General features: G+C 40.3%; 1 protein-coding gene across 1 annotated transcript; it reads right to left on the reverse strand.

Annotated features, from left to right (window-relative positions):
* Positions 1 to 1,001: 1,001 nt before the first annotated feature.
* On the reverse strand, positions 1,002 to 13,571 carry LOC148025538 (phosphatidylinositol:ceramide inositolphosphotransferase 3-like). Its single transcript, XM_087692727.1, has 12 exons — positions 13,071 to 13,571; positions 12,338 to 12,427; positions 12,142 to 12,228; positions 10,162 to 10,230; positions 9,955 to 10,035; positions 9,784 to 9,855; positions 9,247 to 9,307; positions 2,451 to 2,553; positions 2,269 to 2,364; positions 2,120 to 2,172; positions 1,771 to 1,907; positions 1,002 to 1,689 (listed from the first exon to the last, which is right to left on the reverse strand). The coding sequence occupies exons 1-12, from the start codon at positions 13,095 to 13,097 to the stop codon at positions 1,591 to 1,593; spliced, it is 975 nt and encodes a 324-aa protein (XP_087548853.1). The 5' UTR covers positions 13,098 to 13,571; the 3' UTR covers positions 1,002 to 1,590.
* Positions 13,572 to 14,198: the final 627 nt, after the last annotated feature.

Here is a 14,198-nt window from a genome sequence, read left to right on the forward strand (position 1 = left end):
TATTGAGGTTCAATACCATCATGTTGAAGAGCAGATTTTGGAGTCCCAAGTTAGCGGTGGCTTTCTACCCTAAATAGGAAAATGCAATGGGCATCCTCACAAAGCCTTTTTCTCAACTTCCACGCTCACATCACATGCACATTTTAGGCCTTCAATACCCCCAGAGGTTGGCGTCTCATGTATATCATGCATCAGTGTCTGATGGAGACAAAGCAGCTGCAACAATCAATTGCGCATTTACATCTCATTTTCCAGCCCAGTTTGTTACCAACTGTATTGAAATGATTCACTGTTCAGGCTTGAGTGCATTTGAGAGTTGCCATGTGACAAGCTAATTTACACCGCATATTGCAAGCAATAGCAGTATGGGCAGGTCAGCCAGCTTATTTGCCATTTCTTGGCAACTGGTCAGCCAATTGCAGCCATTCGAAGCTATTTAGAGCTGCTAGCAAGCCGGCCACCTCAGTTGATGACCAGCATTCTCTCTCCCTCCTGCCATAATGTTACAATCTGCCCATTATTGCATGCCATCTGTGTGAAGGGGCTGATCAGGCCAGCCTTGTATACAGCATCCTTTTGCAGATCAGTTCAGCCCATATTTGTGTCCTTTTCAGTCTCTTCTCCCTTCTCTCTCCATGTTTGAGTCTTCCATTGCACACTCACAAATCATGTATGAAAGCTTACACTTGTTAAAACCTCAACACAACACATGCTGATTTGACAATTTCCCACAATCAACCATTCCAAGGTAATGTCTGTGTTTCTAAACTGTGAAAGACAGCACACTAGCATTTCGGTGGGAATTTGTTGCCTGAGTCTGCTGTGAAAACAGATAATTGATATCTGCACAGCACAGAAACTCCAGCAATTGTCTGCAGGTTGAATGATCACACTTCTGGGAGCAGGTTCACTTCAAATGCATTTTTTATAAGAGCTGCAAGTGTCTGATGATTTAAAACCAAAAAACTACTGCAAATTGAGACCATAAAAAGACGAGGAAACCACAAGAAGTATTCCGAGTACTGTTCAAAAAAACCAAACATGAACGTTACATTACCGTACAAAAAGGGCAAACTTTTGACAAATGTTCAGCCCAGGTGCATGATGGAAATTTTTAGAATTAGCTGAAACCCAGAATAGAGCTGTAGGGGTCAGCCTGCACATCTTGAGAGATGTCTTTAGACATTGCAACATTGTAGTACACTTGTATGCATGAACAGTTGTATTCATGACAAAAACTCGAGCCTGCAACCTCTACAACAACTTCCAAGTTGGCCACAGGATACTCCCTCAAAAATTACCTGTGCCAGTAGTGTACATATCTCCTCTTCAAGTTGCATGTGAATCAATTGCTTGAAGAGCCCGATGCTAAATATAGATACAACTCAAAGAATAATGTGGCCCATCAGAGCCCTAATATGTAATATACACTAGCTCGCGGTAATACCTGTGACCAAATGCTGACCAAAAAGGAGTGGATGTTAAGTAAAATGCTGCCATGTGGTTGACCACCCACCAATTGGATAATGGCTTGCGCCAGGCCCAGGATACTCATCACAAACAATAATAGTCAGCAGCATTTGTTGCTCTTCAAGATCCATTTGACACAAAGTCATTTGAAGTGGGACTCCCAAACTTTGGACTTCCATCATCAAGCATCTTGTTGCCATTTACAGGCATGCGTTGTCTCTGAAAGGAAACAAAGCCTAACCAATTACTTTGCAAATCATTATGAAAAGCAAAAATGTCGAATGGCCAAGTATCACTTACCCAATCAGATGACACATCCACAGAAGTGCTGTTGCCATTTAACAACTTGTGATGTTCATCTTTGACTTGCTCATCTTTATCCTTAGCGCTTGTAGGCAGTATAGGAGGCCCACCAGTAGAGCTGCGATCAGTTATTTCTGCAAGAATTTGACTGAGAAAGGTCAAGAATTGGAATTCTAATGATCTCATGATGTCAAACATGATCAAATCTAAAATGTGACCCCTTTTTATTATTGACAATCCTCAGAGAAAGCTCAAATTATATTCAGCTAATAATGGAGGCCCTTACGACCTCTGATTGAAAAAGATACCCAGGAAAAACATATTGAAATGAAGTTACTAAAATTACCATTATCATAGAATTGTTTGTCCATAAAGAACACGACCAAATTTACAGTATACCTGCAAAAAAGCACAGACTCAACACCTAAGTTTAAGAAAGCTACAATAAAGCCTGCAGTCTGAATTCCCGATTGTTGGCAGAACAGAAGCTCTTACCATGCAACCACTACATCCACAGTATAATGCTTTCTCGAGGCCACAATAAGAAGACTCAACAACACAGACAAAATCCAAGCTAGCTGCTTCATCCATCTAAACAATGAAATAGTTTGTCAGCAAGATGAAAATTATGACACACATAACCAACAAAGAATCTCTAGAACCAAGAATTTAACCACCTCTTGCTTCCATATTTCTGGTATGTTCGCACGAAAACAAGCGTGAAGATCATGTGGGAAGAGAAAATTAGATCACCACATCCGTATACTACTCCGTATGGAACTGCACACAAATAATATATTGATAAAGATGCACGCTGCAAAACACATAGAAGTAGCTCCATACTCCAGTACATATTTCACTTCCTTAGAGCATCATACTGCCCCATAAATTAAATTCTTTCATTCATTCATGTGAAGTCTCAAAAACCATTTGCTTTTTTCAGCCAGTAAAAGATTTCTGAACCTAGTTCACTCAAAGGCAAGATACTTCCAACAAGCTCGACTATTAAATTTTCTTGGACTTTATCTCCTCTTTCTCCTCCCTCCAATAATAATAACAATAGCAATAATAATAATATAAGTATATCACTCTCAAATGACCCAAATTAGAGGGAGACACCAGAAATGTCCTATCAAAACACCAGATATGTAAATTTAACCGTATAGAACTATTATTTTTAATTTCCTCTCCCATGGCAGCCCCGCCATGGCCGTGGGGGGGAGCCTTCCTTCTGGGAGAGGGTGGTATTGACCTGATTCATCAACAATTACAACGAGCATAAAATTAAAATAAACTGAAAATGCAAATTTTACTTATCTTGGACAGTGGACAACTTGTTGGCCCCAAAACTGGCACCCCTTGTAGTATTTCTTTATCTTGAATTGCAACTTGGATGGAATGCAATGAGATTCCTTCAATCTCCTTCACTCTCCAATTGCCTCTTGCCATCATAAATGACTAGCAAGCCTTCAAACCAATTTAGCTCTTGGTTTGCTTGGGGATTGGCCTCGAATTGTGCTCCTTGGGTGACAAATTCAGTGCCAAATGTTTGCTAGCTGAATGGTCACTTAAATCTCTTGAAATTGCCCAATTTAAGTGATTGAAATGCACATATCTAAGCCTTCGATTTTTTTTAGCACACTTCCCAAGGTGGCTAGCAAACCCTAAATTCTATTGTAAATTAGGACTTGCAACAAAGATTAGTCAAATTTTCTGCCTCCAATGGCTGATGTTGGAAATTACTAAGGAAAAATAAGAATACGTTGGAGGATGAGAGAGAATACTACAAGAGAAAATTCAAACTTCCATCACGAGAAAATGGAAGGAATCAACTATTGCCCTATCTAGACAGCTATGAAAGTTGTCTCCACTGATGGCTGTAGCATGACTTGGATGACTGTGAATCTATCCGAGCACAGCACCGAAGGTTCCAAAATGACAAAAATCATGACGAATCTCACACGCGCCTTGATCAATCTCTCAGCTATGATCCTAGAAGCAACTATCCAACATAAAGGCACGTCCAGAGCTTACCTGCGAAGCTCGAAGGCACACTGGTGAAGATTGCCAAGCATGAAATGGTTTCCACCCCTGTAACTCTCTCTCTCTCTCTCTCTCTCTCTCTCTCTCTCTCTCTCAAGCTCTCTCCCTTAACTCAAAAATGAAGAATGAGCTCTTCCCCTACCCTCCCCCAAATATGATGTTTGCTTGGTTGAAGCCGCCCTCAAACTATTGTCACCTACTGTTGTAGTCTCTTCTAGGCATCACCAACTCCTAGAAGGTCTCCTAGTTGCAAATGACCTCTCAAACCACCTCATACTTGTCAAGCATAACTTATTACAACTTTTACCACCATCGCCCACTGATCATCGAGGTTACTACGATCTCGCTATCACTTAATTGACTTGCATTTTGTGTGTACCTCACATGTGTGCACAACCTAATAATGCCAAAACTAAGTACTAAAGATACACATCCTCATGATATGCAGGCCTCTCAATTTCAGTGGCTCAACACCATGTGCCTAAAGATTGGCATTCTTTGTTGTGATGCCTGATTCCTTTATGAATGACCCAATTTTTCTTTCTTTCTCTACAAGTAGCCTAGCCTCCATTGCCATTAGGCAATCTCACATGGGCAAGCTGCAACAATACGCATTTTCTGCCAATGCAACCAACATGTCTCAAATTTGCACCACGAGGAAGATAGCATTGAGCCTTATCATTCCATTAATACACTAAGGACATAATGACAAGGAACAAGGACTGGGCGCAAGGAAATGGCATGTTGGAACACATAGAAACTTGAGACACATTCTTAACCAAACATCTCTATTCTTGTTCCGATTATTTCTATTTAGGAATGCCTTATTCTGAGCAAAATGGCAAGAAATGGACTTGGGCATATAAACACATAGCTGCAATTATTTGTTACTAGTCAAAGGCAACCATCCCATGGTCTTTGACAGAGATAAACAGACAAACAGAGACTGAGAGAGAGAGAGAGAGAGGTGTTACGTTAGAGCAATAGATAGCCATAGCCTAACATCTACAATTTAGTTTTTGTTTATCCCATTCTGATGTGCTTATTTCGCGACTATCATAATACATTGTGTGCCATCCATTATAGTCATTAAATTATGTTTTTGAAGTGCTGCCATATCAATGTTGAGAAACATTTAATTTTACCCATTTTTAGGCTTCAGTATGGTGTCAGTCAACTTTAAATCACAAATTCTTTTCAAAATCCTTCTTCTACCTTGACATTATAAGCACATAAAGTCTAAGAGGGGCGAAAATACTAGCGACAAAGAGCCATCTCGATCTTTCCAATACAATATCACTCACTTCGACATAAATGCAACACAAAGAAAAGGGGGGGGGGGGAGTGTTTTGTGGGTGCAAAAAGAGAGAGTTCAATGGTGCCCTACTACAAATGAGCAATCAAGAACGTGCATGGTGAATGGCAAAATGACATAGCTTATCAATAACTAGTAAACAAGCTGCATTCTTGATGGACACTTTGGACACTCTTTCCCAAGAAGAGAGAATTGTATTAACAACACTTGTGATCTCAATCAAACTAAAGCAAAGTAAAATATAATGCAAGCTATGCATCCACCAACATCAAAATTAGAACAAGAATATCTAGGAGCTTTATTTTACAAGGGCTATGCAAATAGTCAATCCATTGATTTGTACTGCAAAACCATGGGTGACTTAAGATGAAAGAAGCTACTTGAGTTCCATATATCAAGAAACCATCTCTATTCCTACTCATTCAACTCACCTTGTCGTTGCTTCAATCACTAGCAAAGCAGGAGGAGAATAATCTCAATCTTGGTTAGGGTGTTTACTGAGGACACTAGTGTTCCTAAATGGCATGCTTACATCTTATTGTCCAAATACACCAAGTTATAATGCTAGCTATTGGATCTCATTGGAGGTGGCATCCCCAACTCACTTTGTTTGCAAGAAGTTTGGCATAAGCATAATGCATAGCTATTGTCCCATAATAAGAAAAGAATGGCTGCCTTTTATATCCTTGTAACCACATGCTAGAACTCTACCTCTCACATAAGACCCAAGCAACTATCCACAAGTTTATCAAAATCTCTCCCAAGCCATAAAATGCTAATTTGAGAGCTCTTTTGTATACTAGTTCTAGGCCATTCCACAAGCATCGACTTTGAGCCTCCTTTCTCTCTCCACATCTAACACATGCTATTAGGGATCCACCATATCCTAGAGCAAAACTCTTCCTAGACCTAAAACTATTGTCAAACCTCCTCCAATGATCACATAAAAAAGGCTAAATGATTCACTCTTGGTACCGATACTAGGCGGCAACCATGTGACCTTGATTCTACTCATCTAAATCCTCCTCCCAACCTAACTAACATATCCAAAGAGTATCAAATCAACGAAGGAACATCCAAACCCAAGCTCATAGATCCCACTATACTCTCTAAAGGAGAGACCCTTGATACATCTAATATCTCCAATCAAGTCCATTCTTCCATCATAACAGTAGTCAAATCAAGGCTATGTACCATGTCTTGTCTTAAGGGCAAAGCATCTTGTGTACTCTCTTTAATCTAAGTCCTCTTTCTTCAACCAACCATCCTCTACCATTGTGGGTGAAAACTCCCTTTGCTAGTGGTCAAAACCGAGAAGAATCTTGAGCAAGTAAAATTGAAGGCCTCAAGAAAATTATCATCCATTTCAACCTCACTTAACTCCACAAAAAAAACCTCAAAAAGAATATTCATAGAAAAAGCATTGTATTTGCGACAAAAAGACAAATGCCCAAAAATCTCCTATAAAAGGATGCATTATACAATCTTCATCCTCATTGTGCTATTACCTTCAGCTATCAACCGTCAACCATCAGCCATCTCCCATCTCCCTTATTGCCACTCTATCCATAGGAGCTGCCACCATACACAAGAGGTGTCACCCATCAACCTTGAAGGGTTCCACCCTAATCAACAGCTACCACCTAGTCATTCTAGAATCTAAAGTTGTTGCCTCCTATCCCAACTGGTGATCGGTAGAGCAGTGGAGTAAGTGTTACCACCTACTATTCCAACTCACACATGCCACATCATCATCATCATATACAAGACCTACAACCTAGAATTTTTGCCTTGCAGCCTATGTTCTCTATTGCCAATCATAGAAGAGTTATTGGCATCATAATTCATGTCAACTACTCCAGATCAATCTTGCATCACTTCTTGCTCCCTAAAGTTTCTTACAATCTCCTACCACCAAAAGATCGTGCTTCACTCACTCCACCGCTGTCCACATCATCATCATTGCTGATAGATTGTTTTTGTTGTGTTTCAGAATCTGTCCTAGGTATGACACACTCTTAGAGCTGATCTGAGTGTCTCCAACACAATCCACCACTCTCAATTCACTTTTTCTCTGAGATTCAAGGCCCTTGCATCAATTTTAATACACATTCAAACAAATTGTGTTTATTGCATGTCATACATTAGTGTTTCTCAATGTTTGCCTTCTTGAAACACTCCCACTTCAACCATCCCTAACATAGTCCTAGATTCCCTATGAGGCTCTACAATCTCTATCTCCATGTGTCCTTTGGAAAGTCTAGAAGAGCAAACCACTAACCCTTGCAACAACAAACTATGAAGAGAATCTCCCCAAGGAAAGGTAGCTCCTCTACCTTGCAGTGCAATTGGACTCTAATCACAAAAGTTCTTTTATAGAGTAGTGGTTGGATCTTCTCTTCTTGTACAAGCTAGAAGAACCAAATCTTCAAGCTCCAAGGATGGCAATTCCAAATCTAACCTCAAAGAACCTTCAAAGATCTCTAGATTTGGGACATTTGCGATATTTAAAGCAAATTTGTTACAAATGACTTTATTCTTGATAGTACAAAATTGTAATTGAGTTTTCCATTTTGAGCACCAGCAATGCATGTGTAGATTTCAAGGTTTTGCATACTCATGCTCTACCTAATTGCCTACCTAATAACTAGGCTGAGCCATAAATTGAGAAAACGCCCCACCAACAAATCAACAGTCACATGTGAAACAACATGCACACAAACTAGTAATAAGTGTGCACATGAAAACTATAAAGAATGACTATTAACAATCAGCAAACCCTGTTATGCAGTACGCACATCACACAATAACAACAACTTCCAACAAGACAATATATACCTACAAATGCAGTCTACAACATGGCAAAAAAAAAAAACAAAGCTAAGGTGAGACAATGGACAATAGGGCAATTTGCTGGTGCATTTGAAAGCAAATAAGACTCTAGAGTTTGAAAACAAGTGTACAAACAGGACTAACACAATGAAAACTCAAAGAACAAACGAGTACTTTAGATGAGATACAGTTGATGCCTAAGGAGTGAAGACAACCCCTCCCTCTCTCCCATGATAGAAACTGATGGGAAGAGTTAGCAAATCACCATCCTCTAGAACAAACTTTGAGTGCAGCAAACCACCAATCTCAACACGCGATGCAAAGAATGATGATATAGCAAGGTTGTTGATCAAAAAACATAGGACGGTAGGCACTCCAAGGCTGGTGTTGCTGTATTGAGAGATGATGCAGCTGAACTGGAGAGTGTCAGGGCCGACTGATCCCCAGGAAATACTCACTAGGGTGAGATGAGGGTGCAGGACCACTCACGCAGCTGTAAACAGCTAAACATGCAAGCAGCAGGCAGTAAAACCACAGGAGACAGAAAAAGTGAAGAGAGAGAAGACAGCAGAGTCCAGCAGTGTTGTCGATAGAGAAAAGAGGGGCTTGGGTGACATGATCAATGCCAGATGCAGTTATGGAAACCAGGGGCCACACCACTTTGAAGCCAAGAGATTATGGTGATCACACAAAGTGGGTGCTGGCACTAGAGGGTAGAGAGAGAGAGAGAGAGAGAGAGAGAAGGGATGAAAGCCACAGCACACAAGTCCCCTTTTATAGAACTTATTGAGCCAGTTGTCCTAGCAAAATTCTTGATTCTCATAGTGATTGATTTAATACTTCTTAGGACTGTTTTAAGAATCAGAAAGCTATGATCCATTAAGTGGCACTTTGCTGGAGGCTTACCAACGAGCACAGGAAAACCACAAAGAAAAGCCAACAACAATAATCAAATTCCATTATGCACTATGCAGATGGACAAATGTCAACAGCATCCAGCAACACAAATTATGCCTACAACTGCAATATGACAAAAAAAGCAGAGCTAAGAGAAGGGCACCTAATGGACAAAAAGGACAATTTCCTTGTCATTAGAAAGCAAACAAAACATTAAATATTCGAAATCAGCTTCTCGGTAGCAAGAAGTAGAGACTCCTAAACATCGAAAAAAACATTCTTGTTGATATTTCTGGACAACCCACATCATCACTATCACTAATATTACGTTAGTCAATTTCATAAACAGAAGACACATTCTCTAAAAAGAGTTCAAGTATGCATACAATTTAGTAGCAGCACTTCAGAAACATGTTTTGGAGTGGGAAGCGATGCCATTTTAGACCCCTACAGAATTGCCAAATGAAAAGGAAAATAGAAATAAGAGTGGTGACAGTTAAAGAAAATGACTGCAAACCTGAATCCTAAAGTCCTAGCCTGTGTGTTGAATAAAGGAAAACAATACTCCCCAACTTTTACATGTCTATGTATTTTTTTTAAACAACTACACAAATTCTGAACTACCACTCCATCCTTGATACCCATGTGTATGTTTTCCAGAATCTGCCACTATTCACACATAACATGCAAGAACACTGTAGAAGTGCGAAGTGAAATTAAAATCCATTTAAAAAGCCTTTGGAAATTATCTGCATGCATAAGAGAAGAGTGGATGACACCCAAAATAAAAAATAAAAATTTGCACTGAATTTGTGGAAACAGAGTGAAAGATAGCCATGCAGAGAAAGGCAGTATAAGAATTTTAACATAATTGGAGGAGCAAATATAGACACCAGAAATTTCAGACTTCACAAGCATCATACCTCTCGACAATGATAATTTGGACCAGGCAACTGTGTTGCCATAAAAGACAAGATTCTCAGGCATTGTGAAACCTGAGAGGAAACATCCAAGACAGTAGCTAAGATTATTGCAACAACCAAACTTACAAATTATGCTTCAAAATCTGCTGCTAGAGTAAACTTGCAACTCACCACAAGAATTCCTAAGCACCTATGCCACAGCAGAACTGTGTAAAACCGTTTTGCCTGGGTTATGAAAGGGTGAAAAGTCCACTGCATCAAACATTAGCAACAGTTACCACTTGAAAAACCCATGACCTCTATACTGTATGTTGGAAATTCAATGCAGCAAGGACAATGAGAGAGCATCTCAAACTTTCACTACATGTGTCAACATACCAGCACAAAAGAGCAGAACATAAATGTGAAGAGAGTCTCGCTAATGTAAGCTTTATCTGGTCCAAGTTCCTGCCAAAAAACACCCAAAATAATAATAAAAATCTTAACTTCATTTGTTCAGTGCAAAAACATCTTGCAAGGGCAGCAGCCTAACTGCATCTTCAGTAGTCAAGGAGTTCAGACTTGGGCTTCTATCAACCATTAGTGAGGTATTTTCACTCACACCCATAGTAACATGAGACTGAGATCTTCTAGCTTCCCACCTGAGACCCATCACGCCCCCATTGCAAGGACAGCAGTCTAACTGCATCTTCAGTAGTCAAGGAGTTCGGACTTGAGCTTCTATCAACCGTCAGTGAGGTATTTTCACTCACACCCATAGTGGCATGGGACTGCCATTTTCTAGCTTCCCATCTGAGCCTCAGCACCCCCCATACCATCACAATCTCATCCCCATGTACAGTCCCCTCTCATGGTGACAGGGTGATGGCAATTCCCACCAGAAACCCTGTCCCACATACTATGCCTGCACCACCTTCAAAAGCTACTAACAATGCCTTCTAATTCAATTTGAAGAAACCTTAACCACATAGAAGCATGCCTCACTGCCTTGTTCCTCGTTTGGACTTTCCATTACAATAAATAGAAAGATCAATGATAGATTGAGATGATAAATCTGACATCAAAAGCTTGAAGAAGAGAAATTTTGATTTGTACATAATGAAGTATTTGTGTACCCTTTTAAGTGTTCATCAAAGGTGTGAAACATAGTTAGATTGCAAATGAAACATAGTTAGATTGCAAATGCTGTTGATTTACACCAAAAAAGAATTTCCCAATCCAAAACCACAATAATATGAACCTTGTGCCTTTGAAAGTGACTCTAGAACTTGGATTCCCTGAGGCCTCAAGATAATAATAGCAATTACAGCTCAAGAGCTTTGACAAATATAAGCACCTATTTTAGGGTCTCCTCTCAGTGTTGGATGTTGATCAATAAAAAGCAAAAAAAGGAGGGAAAGTTGATATCATCGATTGAGACTTAAAAGGAATTTTCACTAGTAAGCTTAAAATTTGGAGTCAACAACATCAAAGGGGCTTTTGTACCTTCCAGTTCTCTTCATTTATGCTTCCTCGAAGGTAGAGAAGCAATCAATTTAAGTTTAGTAGGAATGTAAAGCAGCATTAGCAAAGTATTTATTAGACCACAGATTGGACTTCCAACAAAATAAAAGGTAATTGATCAAGTTGACATTTATCTTGAACGGTTTTAGAAACTATCATGATATCATTAGAAACTACATCCTTTGTTGAAAGTAGTCCTTGGGGTTGTCGGGTTCAAAACAAACCAAGAAACTACATTCTTTTGCCCAATCATGGCAATATCTGCCACAAAGAAAAATTATCACCTACCTTCTGTTGGAACTTTCACAAACACCACCTTTTAAACTTTGATCTCCTGAGGAAAGGACAATATCCCTTTCTTTGCGCCTAGAATCTATAGGTATCATTCTTATCATCCTAGTCCTTTTTCTTGTCCTTATCTTTTGTATCTACCCTTTCAATCCTTATTCTTACAATTACCTTCCAAGTAACATCAATTCGGATAATATATCTATGCACTCTAATTTGATCTCTCTATCATTGCCTATTGTTCGAAGCTTCCATCCAACCTAAAATGACCACATTAATTCCTAACAATAGACCAATATGGTGCCTCTCACATATGTATCTTTCTTTGTTAGCTTGAAAACACCATAAAACTTCCAATGTCCAACGACTCTAACTACGTAGCAAGGTCAATTGAGCACAATAGCACTTGTCAATCTTATGTGTTGTAAAACCGTGTTTGCAACAGTTGCAATGGAAAGGCCATCACAATTTATAACTCCCAAAGAGAAGATAACAAAAGGAACGACTTTTAGCACTTCATTAAAAGAAAGAAAAGAAGTTCACAAGAACAACCGTGAAAAAACTTACAGGCAATATGATAAATCCAACATCCTGAAGGACGGGTCCTGGCCTATGCAAATAATGGACTGCTCTGGCTGCCAAGCCATGAAGGTACTGCACCAACAATTTTAATGTTATCACAATCATACTTCAAAACTCAAAGACCCAGCTGTCACTAAGCATCTGTTTTGAGAAGACACTACAGAGACTGTTTGAGAATAACCTGGAATACAAGACCAAACAAAATAAATCTCCATTTTTCCATCAAAATGGACCATTCTACAGAGTACTCCAGTGTTATCCTCCGCCATAGCTGGAAAATCATATAGCAAGTCAATAAACTTCTGTCAATGGTAAAGTAACCACAGAGCTGCAACGTGACAGTAGGTTGCATGTGACTACACAATAAGCCTGACATGTGCATTATAACCAGTTAACCAACCTTCTTCATAATCTAGGCCTTATTACTGTCAATATCAAGATTGCAGTCAACTAACAAATAGAGAGAGCATTTACACGGCTTCAAAACTAGCTATGCTTTCTGGTCGACCTAGGCACAGCAGTGAGACCTACAATACTTCTAACTCGGAATACAGCTAGATAGTAGGCAAAGCATTCGAGAGTTATGCAGAAAATCCAGGCTTTCTTGATAAATGTTCTTCGTGAATGATGAGATGGTACAACCATAGGCACTTATATCTGTGCACGATCTGGTATATTTTATTGAATCCCTGTGACTGGAACATCACCTTTGCAACTGTGCATAATCTATAACCCAAGGTGAAGTTCTGCTCATCGCAAAGGAGGCATGGGCAGGTAGTCAAGATACAGTCTAAGCAGAGAATTTTACGGAGCTCCGGTAGTTGTCCAAAAAATGCAACGACAACCTTGCGGTTACAGAAATTTCCGGTCCACATACAGACTATAGTCGCATGCGCTCAGATGCTGGCCTTTACCTTGGAGGACTCACGAGCGATGTACATTCCCTTTGAGGTCGAGTACGAGTAAATGCCTCGAGCTAATACGAGCAATCACTTCATGAAAACACGAATGAAAACCGGATGCTTTTTGGCTGTTTCTTCAACCTATATAAAGGTAAACTGATCGTGATATCCTTTCCTCGTCTAGGCGGCTACTGATCCACCTTCTGCTCCCTGTGTACTGTTCCTCCCACAAGGATGCCAGGTGATCTCGTCGTTATCCTGCTTCCTGTGCGCTGCTGCGTCGTCCGTTCCTCTCTTCTTCTGCTTCGTCTGTTTCTACGTATTCCTCTCTTTCTACTGCTTTTCCTTCTGCCTCTGCCTCCGCCTCCCGGTCTGCTTTCCTCTCGAGTGCGGCTGTGCCTCTCTTCTTCATTGCTCCTTCCTTATGAGAGGAAAGCCGCCATAGCCGCGGTCGGCCTCTCGCAGCGTTATGTCGCGTGGGAAAACGCGCTTGGTCTAGTGGGATCTCTCGTCTCTCGGGGGGAAGGGGGGGGCCCGGGGCCCGAACCACGGTGTAAATGTGACTTTGCCACTAAGTCCATTCACACGTGGTCCGCCACCAAAATGGTCAGCACGAGAAATTTTGAATTTTGACCTCGCCAGCCGGCCCTGGACTTGGAGGCTAGAACTCAAGAGGTTCCTTCAGATGCAACTTCACCTTACCAAAATATAAGTAAAACTGCCCGAGCTTTAGGAGTTTTAAAACCTCTTCTCTTACAATTCATAACTTTTCTTCTCATATTGCAAGGCACTCGACAATCAACATCATTTTTCCATAGACATCACCACCACCTCGCTAAAGTAGCACGCACATGCATGCCCCAGTTGTATCCCACAAGTACTCTAGAGCACCCCTCTCATAATCATAGAATGTGCATGTCTTTTCAAATTTTAGTGTGTATAGATCCCAAGTTGTATCCCACAAGTGCTCTAGAGCACCACTCTCATAGAATGTGCGTGTCTTTTGAAAGTTTAGTGTGTATACGTCCCAAATCAAATTTTGCTCTTAGGCCCCTAATGGCCTATCGGACCAGCTTGAAGGGGCTTAACATGTCAACACACCCCAAGTAAGGATGGCTTTGATTGACTTATGCCACATCA

Source organism: Lygodium microphyllum, chromosome 14 (assembly GCF_053477565.2).
Source record: "Lygodium microphyllum isolate KBCC chromosome 14, Lygodium_microphyllum_v1.1.10, whole genome shotgun sequence".
NCBI classification, from domain to species: domain Eukaryota; kingdom Viridiplantae; phylum Streptophyta; class Polypodiopsida; order Schizaeales; family Lygodiaceae; genus Lygodium; species Lygodium microphyllum.